The sequence below is a fragment of the Ceratotherium simum genome, chromosome 27 (assembly GCF_057802395.1).
Source record: "Ceratotherium simum simum isolate JZ-2026a chromosome 27, ASM5780239v1, whole genome shotgun sequence".
NCBI lineage: Eukaryota > Metazoa > Chordata > Mammalia > Perissodactyla > Rhinocerotidae > Ceratotherium > Ceratotherium simum.
Window position 1 is genome coordinate 23,401,109 of NC_141926.1, and position 18,271 is coordinate 23,419,379.

General features: G+C 32.2%; 1 protein-coding gene across 2 annotated transcripts in view; it reads right to left on the reverse strand.

Moving 5' to 3' along the window:
- Positions 1-18,271, reverse strand: part of NCAM2 (neural cell adhesion molecule 2) — a 488,709-nt gene that overhangs the window by 105,075 nt on the left and 365,363 nt on the right. For both annotated transcript variants that reach the window (XM_087418188.1, XM_087418189.1), the window contains exons 10-11: positions 5,772-5,959; positions 1,037-1,133 (exon numbers count right to left, since the gene is read on the reverse strand). In XM_087418188.1, the coding sequence (XP_087274314.1) occupies positions 1,037-1,133; positions 5,772-5,959 (285 nt within the window). The remainder of the gene's footprint in view (positions 1-1,036; positions 1,134-5,771; positions 5,960-18,271) is intronic.

The following is an 18,271-nucleotide window of genomic DNA, read 5'->3' on the forward strand; positions in this document are numbered from 1 at the left end:
AACCCTTTCACACCATCACTTCTCTCCTTGCTCCCTCAGTGTAGTAAAACTTGAATTGGAGAATAACAGGTTTTCCAGTTACATAATAATTTGAGTATTATTAGCTTTGTAAACTTAATCTCCCTTTTGGGCTTTACAACTAATGACATTACTTTTGAGATATATTTACATACAAATAGAAATAAATATCTTTAACAACTTAATATAAGATTACAGTTATATATTAGAACTCTACTTAGCAAATGTTTAAAAATATTTTCCCAGAAGCCATTTCTTCTATCAAAACGTAATATTACAGTAATTTTCTGATATTCCTCTACTTAGTCTTAGAAGACAATAAATCATGTTTTTGCATCATCTGAGTTATACAAAGTATAAAAAAATGTACATTTCCAGATTTCCAATCAGTTTTGTAAAACATAACAGCAAATTCTGTAAATATATATGTATTTGTGCATATATATATACACATATATATATAACTAAAAATATAGCTGGATTTCTAATTAAAATAAATTTTACTCTACATATTATTTCTATATCTTTAAGCTTTAAGGGAAGAACTAGAATATTTTTATAGACACAAATTGAAACAAACTTCAACAAAAATTACATAATCCTTAATTTTCTATTTGCCCTAAAAATCAGTTTACTATTTGTACTTTCACGTTTAGAATTTTCCAATAGATTGATTTTAGTTTATTTTCTCTCAAGATGTCTTTTATTTTTAATTTTTTTGACAGGATTCTTACTTTACATGAAATCTAATTTGATTTCTTAAGACACAGGCTTCCTACTTCTTTCATCAATACCTTACTTATAAAGTTGTGGGAATTAGAATCAGGGTTTAAAATCAATATTGATTAGTAAACATATTCTAAGTCTGACACTATATGTCAGATACAACTGTTCCAAGTTTTTAGGCACCTGTTCCTTCTTTCTAATAATAACCTGTATCATGACTTATTAAAATGTAAAAGCTATTTGCTTACAGAAATATTTTATGAGATCTCAGAAATTCTTGTGCTACACTTACCAGCCAAAGCAAGAATATATTCTTGAAATCTTGTTCCTATACGGTTAGTGGCTGTGCAATTATATCGTCCAAAGTCATTGTCAGATGTAGGTGCAATCTAAAATAATTATAACAATAAAAGTTTTATAATTTTAAAACAATGTCACAGAAGTTTTAAAATAGACTCTAATATGCCTACCGTCTTTACACACGTTCCATTATTCACAACTCCTTGCCATAATTCTTTTGTTTTATATCAACTGAGCATTACTAAGTAATACAAATCCTTTTAAGATGTAATCCATGGGGCCGGCCCCGTGGCTTAGCGGTTAAGTGCGTGCGCTCCGCTGCTGGCGGCCTGGGTTCGGATCCCGGGCGCGCACCGACGCACCGCTTCTCTGGCCATGCTGAGGCCGCGTCCCACGTACAGCAACTAGAAGGATGTGCAGCTATGACATACAACTATCTACTGGGGCTTTGGGGGAAAAAAATAAATAAATAAAATTTAAAGTTCAAGAAAGGCTTGAAATACGTCAGTTTTCTCTCCCTCTTATGATTTTATTGAACATGAAATATTAACAAACGATGAGGACTCATTCTAAAAAGAAACGTTCCATGAAGGTATTCTGCAAGAAAACGTTGCCCTTCTGTAGCAATCCCTGTAGACAGGCACATTATCTTGATATCTAATAACAGTATGTTGCCTCCATTTCTGTTCAATTCCTATCATTCTCTTTCAGTTTAGGTGGAAAATAGCTGATCTCAATCCTTACACATTTGAGATCCACAATTAAGTTAATCTTCCGGGATTCTATTGCTGAACGTTGGAACCAACCCTGTCATTCTAATGTACCAAAATTCTGAAGTATCAATTCAGAAAAGAGATTTGATGATAGTAATAGATATAATTTTCAATCTCAGTAACTATTATTAAGAGAGAATACACTTACAACAAGAGTTGCTGTTAATTTCAACTCTATCCCAAAAGGGGGAAAATGATTTGTGGTAATGAGAGGCTATTAACTAAAAGTGCAATTTTGAGGTTCATTGAAGATGGTAATTCTGAAAGAGCACAAAAAAGCTGTGTCATTCATTCTCTAGTCAGCTGTCCCTCTAGGAACAGATCATAGGTTTAAGGATTAGGAGCTTTAACAGCTTTTACATAAGTACTCTTACGTGATTAAAATATTCATTTTTCTTACATTCTGCTTTAATAAACCAGGCTAATTTAACACTAAAATAATTTTAGTGACAAAAAAATCCTTATTCTATAGGCATATGAGAAAGTTATTTGTATATCCTGTAGGGAAGAATATGTACTGAATGAATACAATGCAGAGAGAGGATGGCCACGACAAAGAATCGAGACTGTTACACAGCTCTTCAACATTAATAAAGTAATTTAAATATAGCCATTTTCATTGAAATGATTTTTAAAAGGCTCAGTTGAGTTTTTTTTTCTCATGATCCTGGGAGTTCACCTATCAAAAGATAAAAGCTTTACAATGCCATCTGAAAAAAACAATTCTTTTATCATGTTGTATGACTAACAAATACAGAAAATACCTCTAGTAGCCCAAATGATTAAAAAGACAGATTGAGAAAAACCTGGCCAAATCATGGGCCCTTCAGAATATTTTCTGTATTCTAGGAAAGTAATATGAAAGTCAAGTCCAGTAGTGGTTTTGCACTCAATCCCAGCACAATGAAATAACAGATAATTTTACTGAAATATAAATAATACACAACAAAAGTATTTTATAAAGCATTAATTTAAAAATATTTAAATGCTTAAAATATGCAAATTGTTGCTGATATTTATCAAGGAAGTGCTAGGAACATCTACTTTTGACATCATCTCTGCATATTTTAATATGCAGTTAAAATAATTCAAGATTACTTAAGAATTTAGGCTTTGATAGAATAGGTCAACAAATATTGTTTTGAAAATCAAAATATAACTGAAAGCACACTGTTAACAAAAGAGTTTGCTAGTCTTTTTCCTAAACCTTCAAAGACTTGATTTCCTTTTTTTATGTATTCCACCGTGAAAATATAATTTATTTAACAGTTAGCATCATTACTTAGGACAAGGAACAATGATACAAATGATCCAAAGCAGAATATTATTCCAATCAACCTATTAGAAACTTCCTGCATTAAGTTTTGCCCATATATTGAAAAGTTGTCTTATTACCTCAGGGGAGCGCTCAGGAAAAAAAAAAAAAAAGTTTGGATGACCTTTATAGATGTATTTTGGCAGTAACTCAAAAAATTTAAGGCCGGCCCTGTGATTAGCAGTGAAGTGCATGCACTCCGCTACTGGCGGCCCTAGTTCGGATCCCGGGCGCGCACCGACTCACGGCTTCTCCGGTCATGCTGAGGCCACGTCCCACATACAGCAACTGGAAGGATGTGTAACTACGACATACAACTATCTACTCGGGCTTTGGGGAAAAAAAGGAGGAGGATTGGCAATAGATGTTAGCTCAGAGCCCGTCTTCCTCAGCAAAAAGAGGAGGATTAGCATGGATGTTAGCTCAGGGCTGATCTTCCTCACAAAAAAAAAAAAAAATTATAGCATATTTTGTTATACTTAAAAATTCATAAATTTAAAAGATTGAATATACATATTTAATCCAAGAAAAAGAAAAACTTTACAAATCAACCCAAGAAATCTGTTATTGACCAACTTATCAATTTTAAACTTGATTTTTTTCTATATTTTATTATATGTTCTTAAGAACTAGCAATTATGTGACTATTAGAATAATTACTAAAAAAAAGCTAATGTACTATCCCAAGCAACTATGTCTGCTACTAATTCAAAATTAGTAATGCTCATTATCGCTTTTTCTTTTTGTTTTTTTATTGTTATTGTTTTATTTTGTCTTTAAGCTGTGTTAGTTACACATCTATATTAATTATTCAGTATTTAAGTTTAATTTTTGAAAGTAGCATACACATAAAAAGTGTATGCTCAAGGTCAATGCTTTAATCAACAAATCACCTATGTGTAAAGTAAACAAAAATTGTTTAGTTATCACCTTGGGATGGAGAAGAACGCCATTTAGGCAGAAGATTAAACAGCATGACAGCTTTATATGAATAAAATATTTAAATTTCAGATTTACACAATGTTGCTTGACATTGACTATGGAGAATTATGAGCTATCCCAGAAACAACAAGTGGCGAGATGAAGTAAAGCAGAAATTATAGATTAGCCTGTCATTTAAACATAAATTTAAATCTACCTGTTATGGGCTGAATTATGTCTGCCATCAAAATTCTGTATTGAAGTCCTAACGTCTAATGGAGACAGGGTCTTTAAAGAGGTAATTAAGGTTAAATGCGGTCATAAGAGTGGGGCCTGATGTCCTTATAAGAAGAGACACCAGAGCTCTCTCTCTCCGTGCGCACAGAGGAAAGCCCATGTGAGTACACAGTGAGACAGCATCATTTGCAAACCAAAGAGAGAGGTTTCACCAGAAACCAACCTTTCTGGCACCTTGATCTGGACTTCTAGTCTCCAGAAATGCGTGGAAAAAAAAAGGTTTCTGTTGTTTAAGCCACGCAATCGCTGGTATTTTGTTATGGCAGCCCAAGTACACTAATACACTACCCAAAATTGAAGTTACATATAACCTCAGTTTTAACTATGGTTAAATATCTAAAATTTAGGTTAAATCTGCCCAAATGTCTTTGTGAAATTGACCTCTGTGTCAATTTACCAATAGTTAGTTCTTCCAATATAGTTAACAAAGAAACCAATTTAAACTGAAATAGATTTAGACAAAGTGGCTTAATTACCAAACAGTTAGTTATCCAAACATTTGGGGAAGTGATAGCTAAATCTTGCTATCAACCAAACAGTTTACTAACTCCAATTACCAGGTAGAAGAGGTAATACGGTACCAGTGAGAATACCTTTAAGTTAATGCAATACAGATATCAGATTTTACTCTGAAAAACACATTTTTTAACTTTATATAAATTGATTAGTGGGGAAAATGTAGCATCTTCTCAACTAAATAAGACTGAGGAAGATTTCCAATTGTTCTGAAAGCATCATAAATTGGAAGGGCTGATGATCACTGTTATAGACTTATGTAAACTCTGGGAATTGATATATACACACACATAATCTGAAATTAATAAATAAAAGGTATTGTATTCAAACAGAATTTAAAGGCCAGGCACTTGGTAGTATAAAAACAATTATATACTATCTTAATTTAAAAAATAAAATGAAATGAAGCTTTGATAAGTAAATCTGGTTTATTTAGGAATTTGTAAATATGTAGCTAGCAGATAGCATTTATATATGCCAGGCTAAGAAGAAGGAAGGTATAACTGTAGAATTGATGGCTAGTATTAACACTGAAATTGAACTTCTGGCCCTCAATAACTGACAAATTACTCATTCCTTCTCCCTATTTTTCTTCCAGATATAATTGTTTTTTTTTCCAAAAATAAATTTATGAAAAATAATGGCTTTTGCTATACACCCATATTTCTATATAAGTAAATAGTGAAATGTTAATCATTAATGGATCATTAACATGATCCAAATGTATAAAATTTCCCTTTAAATAAATAAACACAAAATATATACAGTAGAATTTATATATACATAAATATATATTATATGATATAAATGTATTATATTTATAAATTAAGATATTTAAACACATTATAAAATAGTAGATAATTGCTAAAATAATACAGTTTATTTATATATATATGAAAACTTACCTCTAATATCATCTTTCTCCCTGCACTATATGTCTTTAAATTAGTGGTGTTTTTGGCTGGCAAGACTAATTTCTCTCTTCTCCAATGGACTGACGCTGGTGGATTAGAGTTCACATCACAGCTTATGTTGATCGGATTTCCTTCCCAAGAGTAATAAATTGTTTGGTTTGATATGAACTTGGGAGCATCTGTAAAGCAACACAGTAGAACATTTATAGACCTTTTCTTTAAGATAAATAGTCATTTAATTAGTATAAACCATAGTAATTATTACTGGACTACAAAAAGAAGCCACAGCAATTCTAATTTCATATATTTAATATGTGACATCAGAACTCAGGAAAATATATATCATTTGCTGTTTCATCAAATAACTTTAATATTAATACAAAAACATTCAAAGTTGGCCAATTATTAAAATATGAAACATTAACACAAAGTTAAATTTGCTTTTAATAATCTGACAAAAATATTCATTCAGTAAATTAATGGCTATCTACATATGTGGAATCTGTTTCTACAACCCACATCATAAAGTAAGAGTTTAGAACAAAACAAAAATCAGCAGTCTTGTCTCATGTTTTAATCTTGTCTTCACATAATTTCTTCTATAAAATATTTTAAAGCAGATATGAAATCTAAATTGAAATGGCAATATTACAACTAAACAATTTCTTTTCCTGAAATATTATTTCCAGTACTTATTAAACCAGAGATGATTTAATTTAATTTCATCAACAATAGTTCATTTGAAAATTAAGCAGTTCCTATAACACACTGTCAATTTTCAGGCCCCTACACCAGACATCTATAATGATAGTTAAGAGAAAACAGACAATATATTATATCATTTTATTGAAATGACCTAATTGTGAAGACACAGAAACACGGTTTTTAGTCTTGCTTTGCTTAGAACTGTAGCCCAAATGCCAGTCAATCATAACCTTTTTGAGTCTCAATATCTTGACTGTGTAATTATTTGAGAGGATTCATTTTTTTTATTTTTACATAAAAACATAAACCTAAATTAAGCGGTTAACAATTATTATTGTTACTAATATTAACTATTTAGAATTTAATATCCCTTCATAAATTATCAATGTCAGTTGTCTAACAAACTTTTTGTTTTACTACCCTAATTACCTAAAAATGACCTACTTCTAATTTTGTTATATCAATAGATTATATATCAGATATACAAGAATTATAATCTGTAGTACTAATGCACAAGTAATAATTTAAAAATCCTTATCCTATGTATGTTTTACAGTGTATTTTTTTTTTTAATTTTTTGTTTATTGCGGTAACGTTGGTTTATAACATTGTAAAAATTTCAGGTGTACATCACTGTACTTCTATTTCTGCATAGATTACATCATGTTCACATGCCAAACTCACACAGAAGTAGGAAATGTTTGTTGAATGCTTTCCATATGACAGTAAGTTTATACATTTTATTCTATTTAGTCTTTTTAATATCCTTGTGAGGAAGGTGTTGCCCTGTTCTAAGCATGAAGGATCTGGGGTAAAAGCTGGCAAGTTATGGGGCTGGAATGTGACTCTAGGGTGATTTTAACCAGGACCCACTATATTCCCATTAAACCCAGGAACAAAATTATAATATTCAGTGCTAGCCATGCTTAGGTGATATGGAACTTATCATACATTATTGAGGGGAATATAATTGGAACAATTCCTCAGAAAGATAAAGCACCTTAAAAAGCTTCATAATCTTGATTCTGCAATCCAGTCTTAGGCACCCCTCCAGTGAAAATCACTAGAAATATTATCAAAGGTTTATATAAAGGACTTTTAATGCATGATTATTTTAACAAAAACTCAAAACGACTTAATGTCCCACAAAAGAGGATTGGCTAATCAAATGGTGGCATGTCTTGGCATGTAGGTGTGCTAAATATTTACACAGACATATCTGTCTGTGGTTTTCCCTCAGCTTGCCCGCCCTTCCCTTCACCTGGCTGCCTTCAAAACTAAGCTCCATGCTTCCTAAATACAGCCTTTCCACACACTTCAATTTTGAGTGAGGTTCCCTACCTTGTGCACCCATGGCCTTCTACACCCTCTCTCAGCTTGATATTAAGGCATTGGAAGGATCTATTTGATTGTTTCTCCACCAAACAATCTGAACCCTATGAATTAAGATGTGTCTTGGCCACAGTTATATACCTATTGGCTTACATTGTGTAAGATGTTTACTTGGTTCTCACAAACTGTACATCAAATTGACTGGAAATGAAACAGTCAATTAATTTCAATTCAAGAGTTCAGTTAAATTGAACAGAAGATATTTTCAAGGAGAAAAGAAAAAAAAAAAAACAACTTTCAAGGCCAGGGAGATTAAGTGAAAAATCTAAGAACATATAATTAATTAGGGGTACAACTGTCAGAGAAGCCACACTTTCTGATATTCAAAGTCAAAATCTAATCTAATATCTATATCTTTGATAAAATATTTTATTATTGCTTAAAGCATATGAAATATAATCTCTTTAGCATTATAAAATTATAGGGATAGGTTTAGAGATAATTTATTTGCATATAAATATAGCCCAATATAAAAATCCTACATGCTAACGGAACTATTAATAAATGACTCACAGTCTACTCTGTCCACAATATGGCATCTGTGTGTGTGTATTATATTATTATAATTTAACCATAAACTTAGGGTAAGATTTGGTTTTTCTATAAAAGCAAGCAATTGCCACTGATTACTTGCCTGATGATCTCAGTGGGAATTTAATTCAGAATTACTGATGTTGAATGCAAACGGGCTACAGGCAGTACATGCTACATGGAAAGCCACATTAAAAAATGTATTTAGGGGCCAGCCCAGAGGCGCAGCAGTTAAGTGTGCACGCTCCACTTTGGGGGCCTGGGGTTCACAGGTTTGGATCTCAGGGAACACCACTGTACCACTTGTCAAGCCATGCTGTGGTGGCGTCCCATGTAAAGTAGAGGAGGATTGGCACAGATGTTAGGCCAGGGCCAATCTTCCTTGGCAAAAAGAGGAGGATTGGCATCGGATGTTAGCTCAGGGCTGATCTTCCTCACAAAAAAAATTTAAAAAATGTATTTATGGCATGAGGCAAAAAAATATTGATAACTCCCATCTAGGATAAAATGGAAACTAAATTCCTATATATTATATGCTTTGTAAATATCAAAACAGTAGGAAGGCAGCGATATTCACCGGCACAAGTCTGGCATGTTAATGAAATCAATTAGTATTGGGCCACTGTGTGAAGAAAGATGTGACACAGGAAGAGGCAACATGTGAAGACTTCAGGCTAAAAAAGTATAGCCATATTTCATGTTGATAAATCAAAAACTGTAATTTTCAAAAAATTAGGCCTTTTCAGAAAAGTAGGCCTTTCACGTCATGAAAGTTCAAATGCTGTGCAGAGGAAATTAACTTGGGCAGTTAAAAAAAAAATAGCAGGGGAAAGGAGGAGGAAAGAATATGCAGAACTGTGGAAAGACCAGAATCAATGATATATATATAAAAGCAAAAAAATAGGCATGGACAAATTTTCACCTTGAAGTTGCATTCTTCGCCTAGGTTTTGTGTCCCATATCCATGTATGCGGAAAATTAGTTCCTGACTACATGGAATATAAAGCGATGGAAACATCTCTTAAGGCATTATTGTGTCCCCCACATCCTATTAACATCCAAATTAAAATAGTCTACAAATTAAAATGAACAGAAATAACTTTATTAGAAGAACAAATTTTTATCTGAGCAGAGAACCGAAGAAAAATTAGACAAACTTGAATAGTGACAAGATGGAAATATATCATTCACTCATCCACTGCATGGGGAGGTAGAGTTATCCTTTCAGAAAGTGTCTGGTACCAGTGAGAATCAAGGAAGTTGATGAAAACACCCTACTTAACAAAAGTTTAGTCAGGCTTCTCTAAGCCTTTTTTTTTGGCTAGGCCTTGTCCTCAGGCCCTGACCCTGGCCTGCCTTTAGCAAAGAATTCTGCTAAGTCAGTTGAGTGAGAATCTTCCCACTTTTGATACCTGATCACCTTTGATTTCTGACCAAGTTACTCATTACCCACCCTTAGTATCTATATCCATGGCCTGCTTTTAACAAGAATCCTGTTAGGCTAGTTGAGCAAGAATCATATTATCTTTGAAATTTAATCAAGTTCTTCATAATTTTCCATCCACTGACCCCCATCACTCTACTCATGGGCGATAAATCCCCATTCATCTTTGTATTTGGAGTTAAGTTCAATCTCTCTCCCTTATTGCACTAGTCTTAAGCAAAGTCTTCCTTGCTATTTTTAACAAGTGTCAGAATAGTATCTCTTTGACAAAAGAAAGGGTACTCCCCAAAGAGGTAATTAAAAGGAAAACTTGCTTCCCTTTCTTCAAGAGAGAATGACCACATGACTGCAGAGACAGATCTGAAGCAAATATGGCAGTGAGAGCTATGGGATTATTTTCTGTAATTTTTGTATATTTGAAATGTTAGAATTAAAATCAAAATTTTTTTTAAATTAATCATACAAAAAAGACATTTAGACTTTCAGACAGGGAAAGATAGAAGACTTCCAGAGAGAGAAAGATAGGATATTTACACTCAACTGTGTGAATTTACCAAGTTCTCATTGCGTGAAGAAGTAATCTTTGTATTTATAGTATTTACCCATGAACAAAGTTAAACCAGCAATACTTTTGTGCACATGATAATTTTAAGTTCTGAAGAATTTGACAGATCTCATAGCATCTCATAGCTAGAAAGAAACATGGAAATAATCTACAAATCTTTATTCTACATATGAGAAACATTGCTCTGGGATATTTGGGAACGTGGTTGTAGAGCCAAGACCACAATCTTTTGGCTATATGTGTTCATTTCATGAAACCACACTGCTATGCCAGTTATTCTATTAATAACTACAAATACATTCTCAGAGAGTTGTTTCTATAGGTCATTATATAGATATAGATCACATCTTATTGTATCTTGTATATTGTATTTAAGCAATAAAGGAAGTATATAATACAGCTTAGAAGGATTTTGGTGAAAACGAGTGTATATTTGTACATTCATTTATTTCCAGGTGATGCCAATAAAATGAGATAATAAAATCATCACCACTTTTCCAATTTCCATGCTGACTTATGAGAAGCCAAGCTATAAGAAGAAATGTATGCTGGGGCTTACCAGTCATTTTCCCCACTAAGGATTTTATGGCTCAAACCATGCTTTCGCAACACATCCTTGAATAAACAGTGCTTAAATAAAAATTTATCTTAGATAGGAAAAAAGTACTGAAATTGGAAGGGGGAGAGAGAAAGAGAGAAGGAGAGGAAAAGCGAGAGGGAAAAGGAGAGGGAGGGAGAGTGGGAAGAAGGAAGAGGAGAAAAACAAGAACAAGAAGACAACTAAAGTATATTTTGCCTTGTTGTAGAATTTACATATTACAAATATTTCCTAATTTCATCCTGTGTTCTCTTCTGAGTATTGGGGATCGAATGTTGAACGCAGAAGACAAGGTCCTCCCACCACCTTGCAGTTTTTATTCTATTACATATGTTCTCTCGTTTAATTACTTTATAATTGAAAGTAACTTGAGACAACTCACAGACCCACTTACATGATTTTCAGAATCAAGATATACAAAAACTAAAATAATAAACTAAAATTAAGACTGTGAACAGAGAGATAAGTTAACCCATTGATTCAATATCAGAAAGTCAAAGACAATCCACTAGCTTCCAGTTTGGACACCTTCCATTTTGAATTAATAAGAAATGTTAAAGTAGTGTATAAAATTTGTTTGGTTACTGCTTATTTATAAGATTTGTATTTCAAAGGTGAATTTCAAAATTATGCTGCTAGCCCTATTATGATTAAGAAATTATAAATTAGCTAGCTAATAGAACTTTTATTCTTGATCGTGACAAGTAAATTCCTGCATTAAAAAAAATTTGCATACAGTAAATGGAAGATATCATTCAAAATCTGAAGAAAGAATAAATTTAATCTCCAAATGGGCATATTTACTAATGTCTTAATATATAATAATTGCTTTTTAAAACATTTTTAATTTATATTTTTTATTTAAAAATGTATTTACTATGTAATTTTTCCATCTAAAAGATTCATAGGAATTTCCTAAGTTGAGTTTAATATTCAACTTCCTATTAGGACATTTATGAAGAAATTAGGTTGTCATCTGTTTTCAAATCACTGTTTAAACTTTAAGAGTTGAAAATATATTACATTCCTTCTATCATTGTCAATCCTAACATGTGCTAGGCAACCACCACTTTGAGTATATCTTCATATTTGAACCTGATAATCGCAATTTATAGATATTTTGTTGGACATTCATATGCATTTTCCTTGAGTATATACTGCCTATATTCAGTCCAAAGTGAACACTTACATTCATCTGTTTTATTTGTTGAGACACATTAACTATTTGGAATTAAATTGTAAGTGCTTTATTTTTATTTTTTAAAATTTATCTATTAATTTTTCTTTTTTTTTTTAGATTTGCCAGCATGTCAAAAAGAAACTTTATTATTTTTGTAAATTTTAAGTTTCTGCATATGAGGTAATACACTTGAGAGTTAAAAGAAACAGCATTACATTTTTTTTCTTATGTATAAAGAGGGCAAAGTTCATCTTCAATTCTGACAATATTGTGGTATCATATATTGCACTTGACTCCTTAGTGGTCTTATTTTTATTTGAGTTTCTAAATTGAATCCATGCTACCATGAAGGAGGTGATACATTCTATTTCCTCTACATATTTCACTCCTACAATAACTTGTTTAAGAATAAGTATGCTCTACAAAATATTGTGAATAACATTTTGTTTACATTTTAATCATATTTGTTTTGCTATTTTAACTATTTATCTAATTATACATTTATTCCATCATCCATTCCAAACACTTCCATCATAGGTTGCCTTGCCAAACAAAATATTAAAATCCTCTAAATCGAAATGATTGAATTGATTGCACATCTCTAGTCAAAATAACATCAATGTTTATCTGTTGACACTAAGCCATCAGCAGATGCTGGACATAATTGTTTAGGTATAAAAGTTTCTCTACCCTGGATATTCATCGACACCATATTTTGAACTTGTGGAGGAAAAAAATCACACATCTAAGGCCTCCTCTTAAAGATTCTGAATGTGCAACTCCAGGAAGGGCAGCTACTGTACTAAAGATCCGGAATTATCGTGTGTCTATTTTATGGTAAGCACTATTTCAGTGCGAGGAATTCATCTCAACAGGCAATCCTTCCTACTGGATCAGGCAGATGAAAAAATAAATAACTATACTGCAAGGCAATGCGTAGTACAATGGAAGTGGAATGGGTGAGGTTCCTATCTCAGAAGGTATTAGCACTAACCCTAACTAGGATATGCAGGGAAGGCTCAGGGAAAGCTTCCCAAAAGAACATGAACTTTACCCTCTAATATTTTTTGAGCACATAAAATGTGTTGAGCACAGTGTTAAGTGCTTCTCATAGATTGTCATTAGTCTTACAATAAGAACATGGAAACACGCACACACACACGATATGGGTAGAAACACAACGGAAAACAGAATTCTGCAGTTGTTGTTTATAAGCAAAATATTATATTGGAAATAGCATCAGGCTTGTCATTGAACTGAAGTCCCAACTCTGCCAGATAGCAATGACGTGACCTTGATTTTCTGTTTATTAGTTTGGGCTTCAGGTTTTTTCTTTATAAAATTAATTAGTTGAACTAGTTTCCTTAACTTCTAGGAGTCCACTAACAAAGACAACATGAGTCTGGGCCAAACTAAAAAGATATGGAGAGGGTTGTAATATTTACCAACTATAAAGAAGCACAGGACCAAAAAAAGGGTGAAATTTGCTTTTGGCTAGAATTATATAAACTCCTGAAGGTAATTCTAATTATTTCCTATTTATAAAAGCCTCTGGTTGGCAGTTTACCGTATACACATACATGTAAGTATAGTGTATAATAATGTATGTATATGTATAATAATGAAAATAAAAAATTATTCTTATTTAATAAATATTATTTAAGTTCATATATTAAAAAACAGAGACTCCAGGAAAGAAATAATAGAAAAGATCCTTGGTAGTGAAAATATTGGGTAGTAGATTACCTTTAGGCTCCCACATCTTCTACTTAACGATTATATGATTTATAAAAATGTACGTATTACTGCCTAGACTGTAGGAAGGGGAATATGTAAAACTGGATGTAAAATGAATACAGACTTTAAAAATCAAGAAATTGTTTTCTCTTTGATATCATCATCATGTCGTGTTGGCTACACTTAGGCATCCAGAACTAGGTGGTGTCCGCCATGCAATAAAAAATGAACTTAGCGTTAAGGCGTCCGATGTTCTTACTGCTACCTTGATTATCTCGAAATCACTCAGCAATCTACTTAATCCAGTCATTTCTTTTATGAAAAGAAAAGAACAAATAAAACATACTGATTTGAAAAGCAAACAAAGAAACAAACAAAACAATGGAAAGATCCCTTAAGAGAAATTATTTAGATTTAATTAAATGGCAGCGGTACAGGCAGAAGGCTGAGCTGGAACATTTGTACAGGTCTCACATCCGTGACCTTGACTGAATCTTTGACTTGAAGTCACCAGCACAAGAAGAAACAGTAAAGTGTGGCCAGGATTTGAATCTGTCACTTCCTCAAGGTCGGGTTAGGAAAAGCAGATTCCAGGTCCAATCCGGTCCATTCCAGGAGACATCAAAGAAACTTTTAAGACTGCCTTCAGACCTGGTACCAAGTCACCTGTTTTGATAAATGCCCTTATTTTATTTTATTTATTTTATTTTTTGCCTTATTAGAACTGAACTTGCAGCTAGCACCCGTCACCCAGCATTGTCACTCTACAAGACTCCTGACTTGATGACTTGCTTAATATGAGCTTTTCAGTTTCTCTTGTCATTTCCTCTCAGACTCTGAAGTCTTTTTTTTCTGGATCTGGTTTATCTGTGGCTAGTACTTGGGACCTGAGTAAAGTCTTACTTCTTGCTGAGCGCTGGCCTGGATCCCGGAATTCTGCCTGCTCATGAGCATGCGGAAGCTAATCACAAAACACAACACAGGCTCTGGGAACTGAAATATAAAAATCTTTGACTGGCATTTCCACAGGTTCATGAATAACAGAATCAGGAAACTCACTATACAAACCCACTGTATACCATCCATTTTGTGAATTGAATTGAAAAGTATTATTAGGGAAAGATTCACAATCAATGAAAAATAAATTTAAATCTTTTAAAATCATATTGATAACATAATACTATGTATTGCCCTTGTAAAACAGTACTGGAATTATGACAAATCTGTCTTGCACACTCTCCAAATAATTTACTTACTGCCATGAAATATTGCCCTCTCTTCCAGTTGCCATATTCTGCGGTATAAAATTTTCAATTTTTTTCTTTACAATTAGATTTTAAGAAACACAAATAATAGCAACAATTATTTTAATGTGTAATAGAGCATTCTATTTTAAAAGCTTTGACATTCATTCCTCACCAATAAATGACTATATAAAAATACCATTCACGTCTCTCACCACTATTACACCCCCGGTCAAGACCATAATCATTACTCGGTCAAGTTCAGAAGCCCCGTCCTTACTGGCTTACTGGCCTACCAGTTTCTATTTTAAGATAACGTTACTATCCTGCTTAAAACTTTTTAAAAGATTCTCTTCACACTTCTTAAAAACTTTTATGATGATTTATAAAGTTCTACATTAGCTGGCCTATGCCTGTTTCTGTGTCCTTGTCTCCATTTGGGTTTTGTTCCTTAAACCCAACCACCTCCAACCCTTTTCTGCTCTCAGCCCTTTGCACTGGCTATTTCATGTCTAAGCACTTTTTGATACATTTCATCTTGATGTAGCTGTGTGTGCTCCATCTCCCTAATTAAAAAGTAAGTTCCATGAAAGCAAGGACAATGTTGCCTTTCTCACAGTTCTGTACAGCACCTGAATTTATATTCAACACTTGGTACACACTCAGTAAACAATTATTAAATGAATGAATAAAAACCCAAGATAAGTATGTATTCTAGAGATCATCACTCATTTTAACAGAGGAGGAAAAGTGTACCAACATTTGTTTGACTTTCCTAAAATCACAGAACTTGGAACTCCAATCCAGTGTTAATTCTATAGCAATATATTGTCTTTCATAGACTCTTATTGCCTATTTTGTGAAGAAGCCAGCCCCTTAAATTAGCTGAGAATTAATTGCACATATTTTTTTAATATCTAAAACATCTTGACACTTTTTACAGACATTGAATTTTCTCATTTGATTTATGCTGAGGGAAACTATCAGGGGAATAAAAACTAATATATCCTTTGGCACCTTTAGAGGATAATTCAATTAATAATTTCATAGATCCAGTTCTATTGCATGTTCTGTCATATGCAGAATCAGCTATGGCAATTAGCTGGAATCAGTCCACGTGCTATGGGAATTCTAATGGCTACATAGAATACTAAATTAGATGTGTGCTTATTGCCAATTAACCATAACACTGGATACGCATTTTTTGTACTAAATTTGAACAGCCAAGATATTCATAAATCTCAGCATATTTCATGACCTTGGAGTTATAAGAGTCATTTATATTAAGATATGCCTACATGTGACTTCTTAGCAGACAGTGGATTTCTCTCTAACTTGACTGCTATTAATATATGTGTTGCTGATCATAAGAGGAGTTTGATTATAAATAAGTGAATTATTCTTCTTTCTACTGTTATTCTCCTTTCTCTTGCCTTAATATCTCTCCTCCTTAAACCATATATACAAATATGAACAAAAGTATCGTACCAGCTATGGCTATTTCGTCCTGTATTGTTGCTTTATATAATCAAATTTTCCATAAAGAGCTAGAGTATTTTTACAGATGATACTATTATTATGAACAATTCCACATATAAATTTAGGAACCAAAGCTTAAATAAATCTCTTTCATAAAAATTTCTGAGTGATCAAAAGAAGAATGATTAGTCATACAGATATAGTAGTGTTAAAGTTGTTTTATAAATAACAATAGTGCTAGTTTCTTCAGAACCTGATTTTACAGGAACACATTCTGTATCATATGTAATCTGTGCTTATTGATGTCAAACAACTTTAGCGTTTGTCACTACTACTAATATTGAAAAGAAATCTCTATCAAGTAAAATAGTAAACTTTTAATCTAGTGATTTAATTTGATATCTAGATTATTAATTTTATACAAGGTAAAAAGAGCTCCATATATTTGCTTCATTTCCTAAATCTCACAGGTCCATCAAATCCTGACCACTAAAAAAAGATCAAAAGCAAACTAAAACGTTTCCACTTTTATATCTTAAAGTGCATGGTTGTACATTCTGCTTATTATATACATAATGGGATGTCTGAGTCACAGAAATGGAAAACAAACAACAAAAACACTCAGTATTATTGCCTGCAGAGTAGTAGTAGTAGTAATAATAATAATAATAACAACAACAACAACAACAACATTAGAAACAGTAATGATGATGATAATAGCTAACATGGTGCTTAGGACCTATCAGTCAGTATTCTAAGCATATTATGTAATTAACAAATTTAATTGCAATTATATTACATTAAGTATTATCATTATCATCATTTTACCTTTATATTTATTACCTTCTAATTGAAAGGCTGAAATGTAGGGAATTACATAAACCTTTTCTACCTCCCTTCAAGTCTCTTGAATGAAAATTGGCAACAAAAATTGATAACAAATTGTCACATATTTATAACTTTCAAATAACCATAGTTTTATTTAATTGGACTTAGATCACAATTTCTTTCTAACTACAGTTTATGTTGATCTGTATTTTATATTTTTAATGTGCACTTTATTAGAACACTTTTTTATTTAAAAAGGTGATAAACTATCATCAAAATTTAATTCTTTTTATATAATAAAGCAAAATAATTTGAGCCAGATAGAATAAAAGAAGCAATTCAAGTTATGATTAGAAATGAATCATATGCAATACATTTTCAGAGCACTGCATCACAGAAAAAAAAAAGTGTACAGCTTCTCCTAAAATAATAGTTTATTGACATGGATCTCTCCTTTTAGACAGATTTTTTTTTGAGCCAAAAAATGTGCACTCTTTATTTCTGGTTCCTTAGGTGAATATACTGCCCCTACCATATTTTAAGCATTAATAAATATTAATTTAATGAATGAATATGGCAATAAATATAAAGCAGCCGGTAGTATACTATTATGTACAACATTTGTACTACAAATAATTGATAGTTTTATAATAACATTAATGAATTTAAAAATCAGAGAAATTAAATTAAAAATATATAGAAGCAAGAAAATCACTGTAAACCATAGTCTGTATGAAAAACACCATATATAACAAAGATTTAATCAAGGAAGCATTTTTTTTAAACTT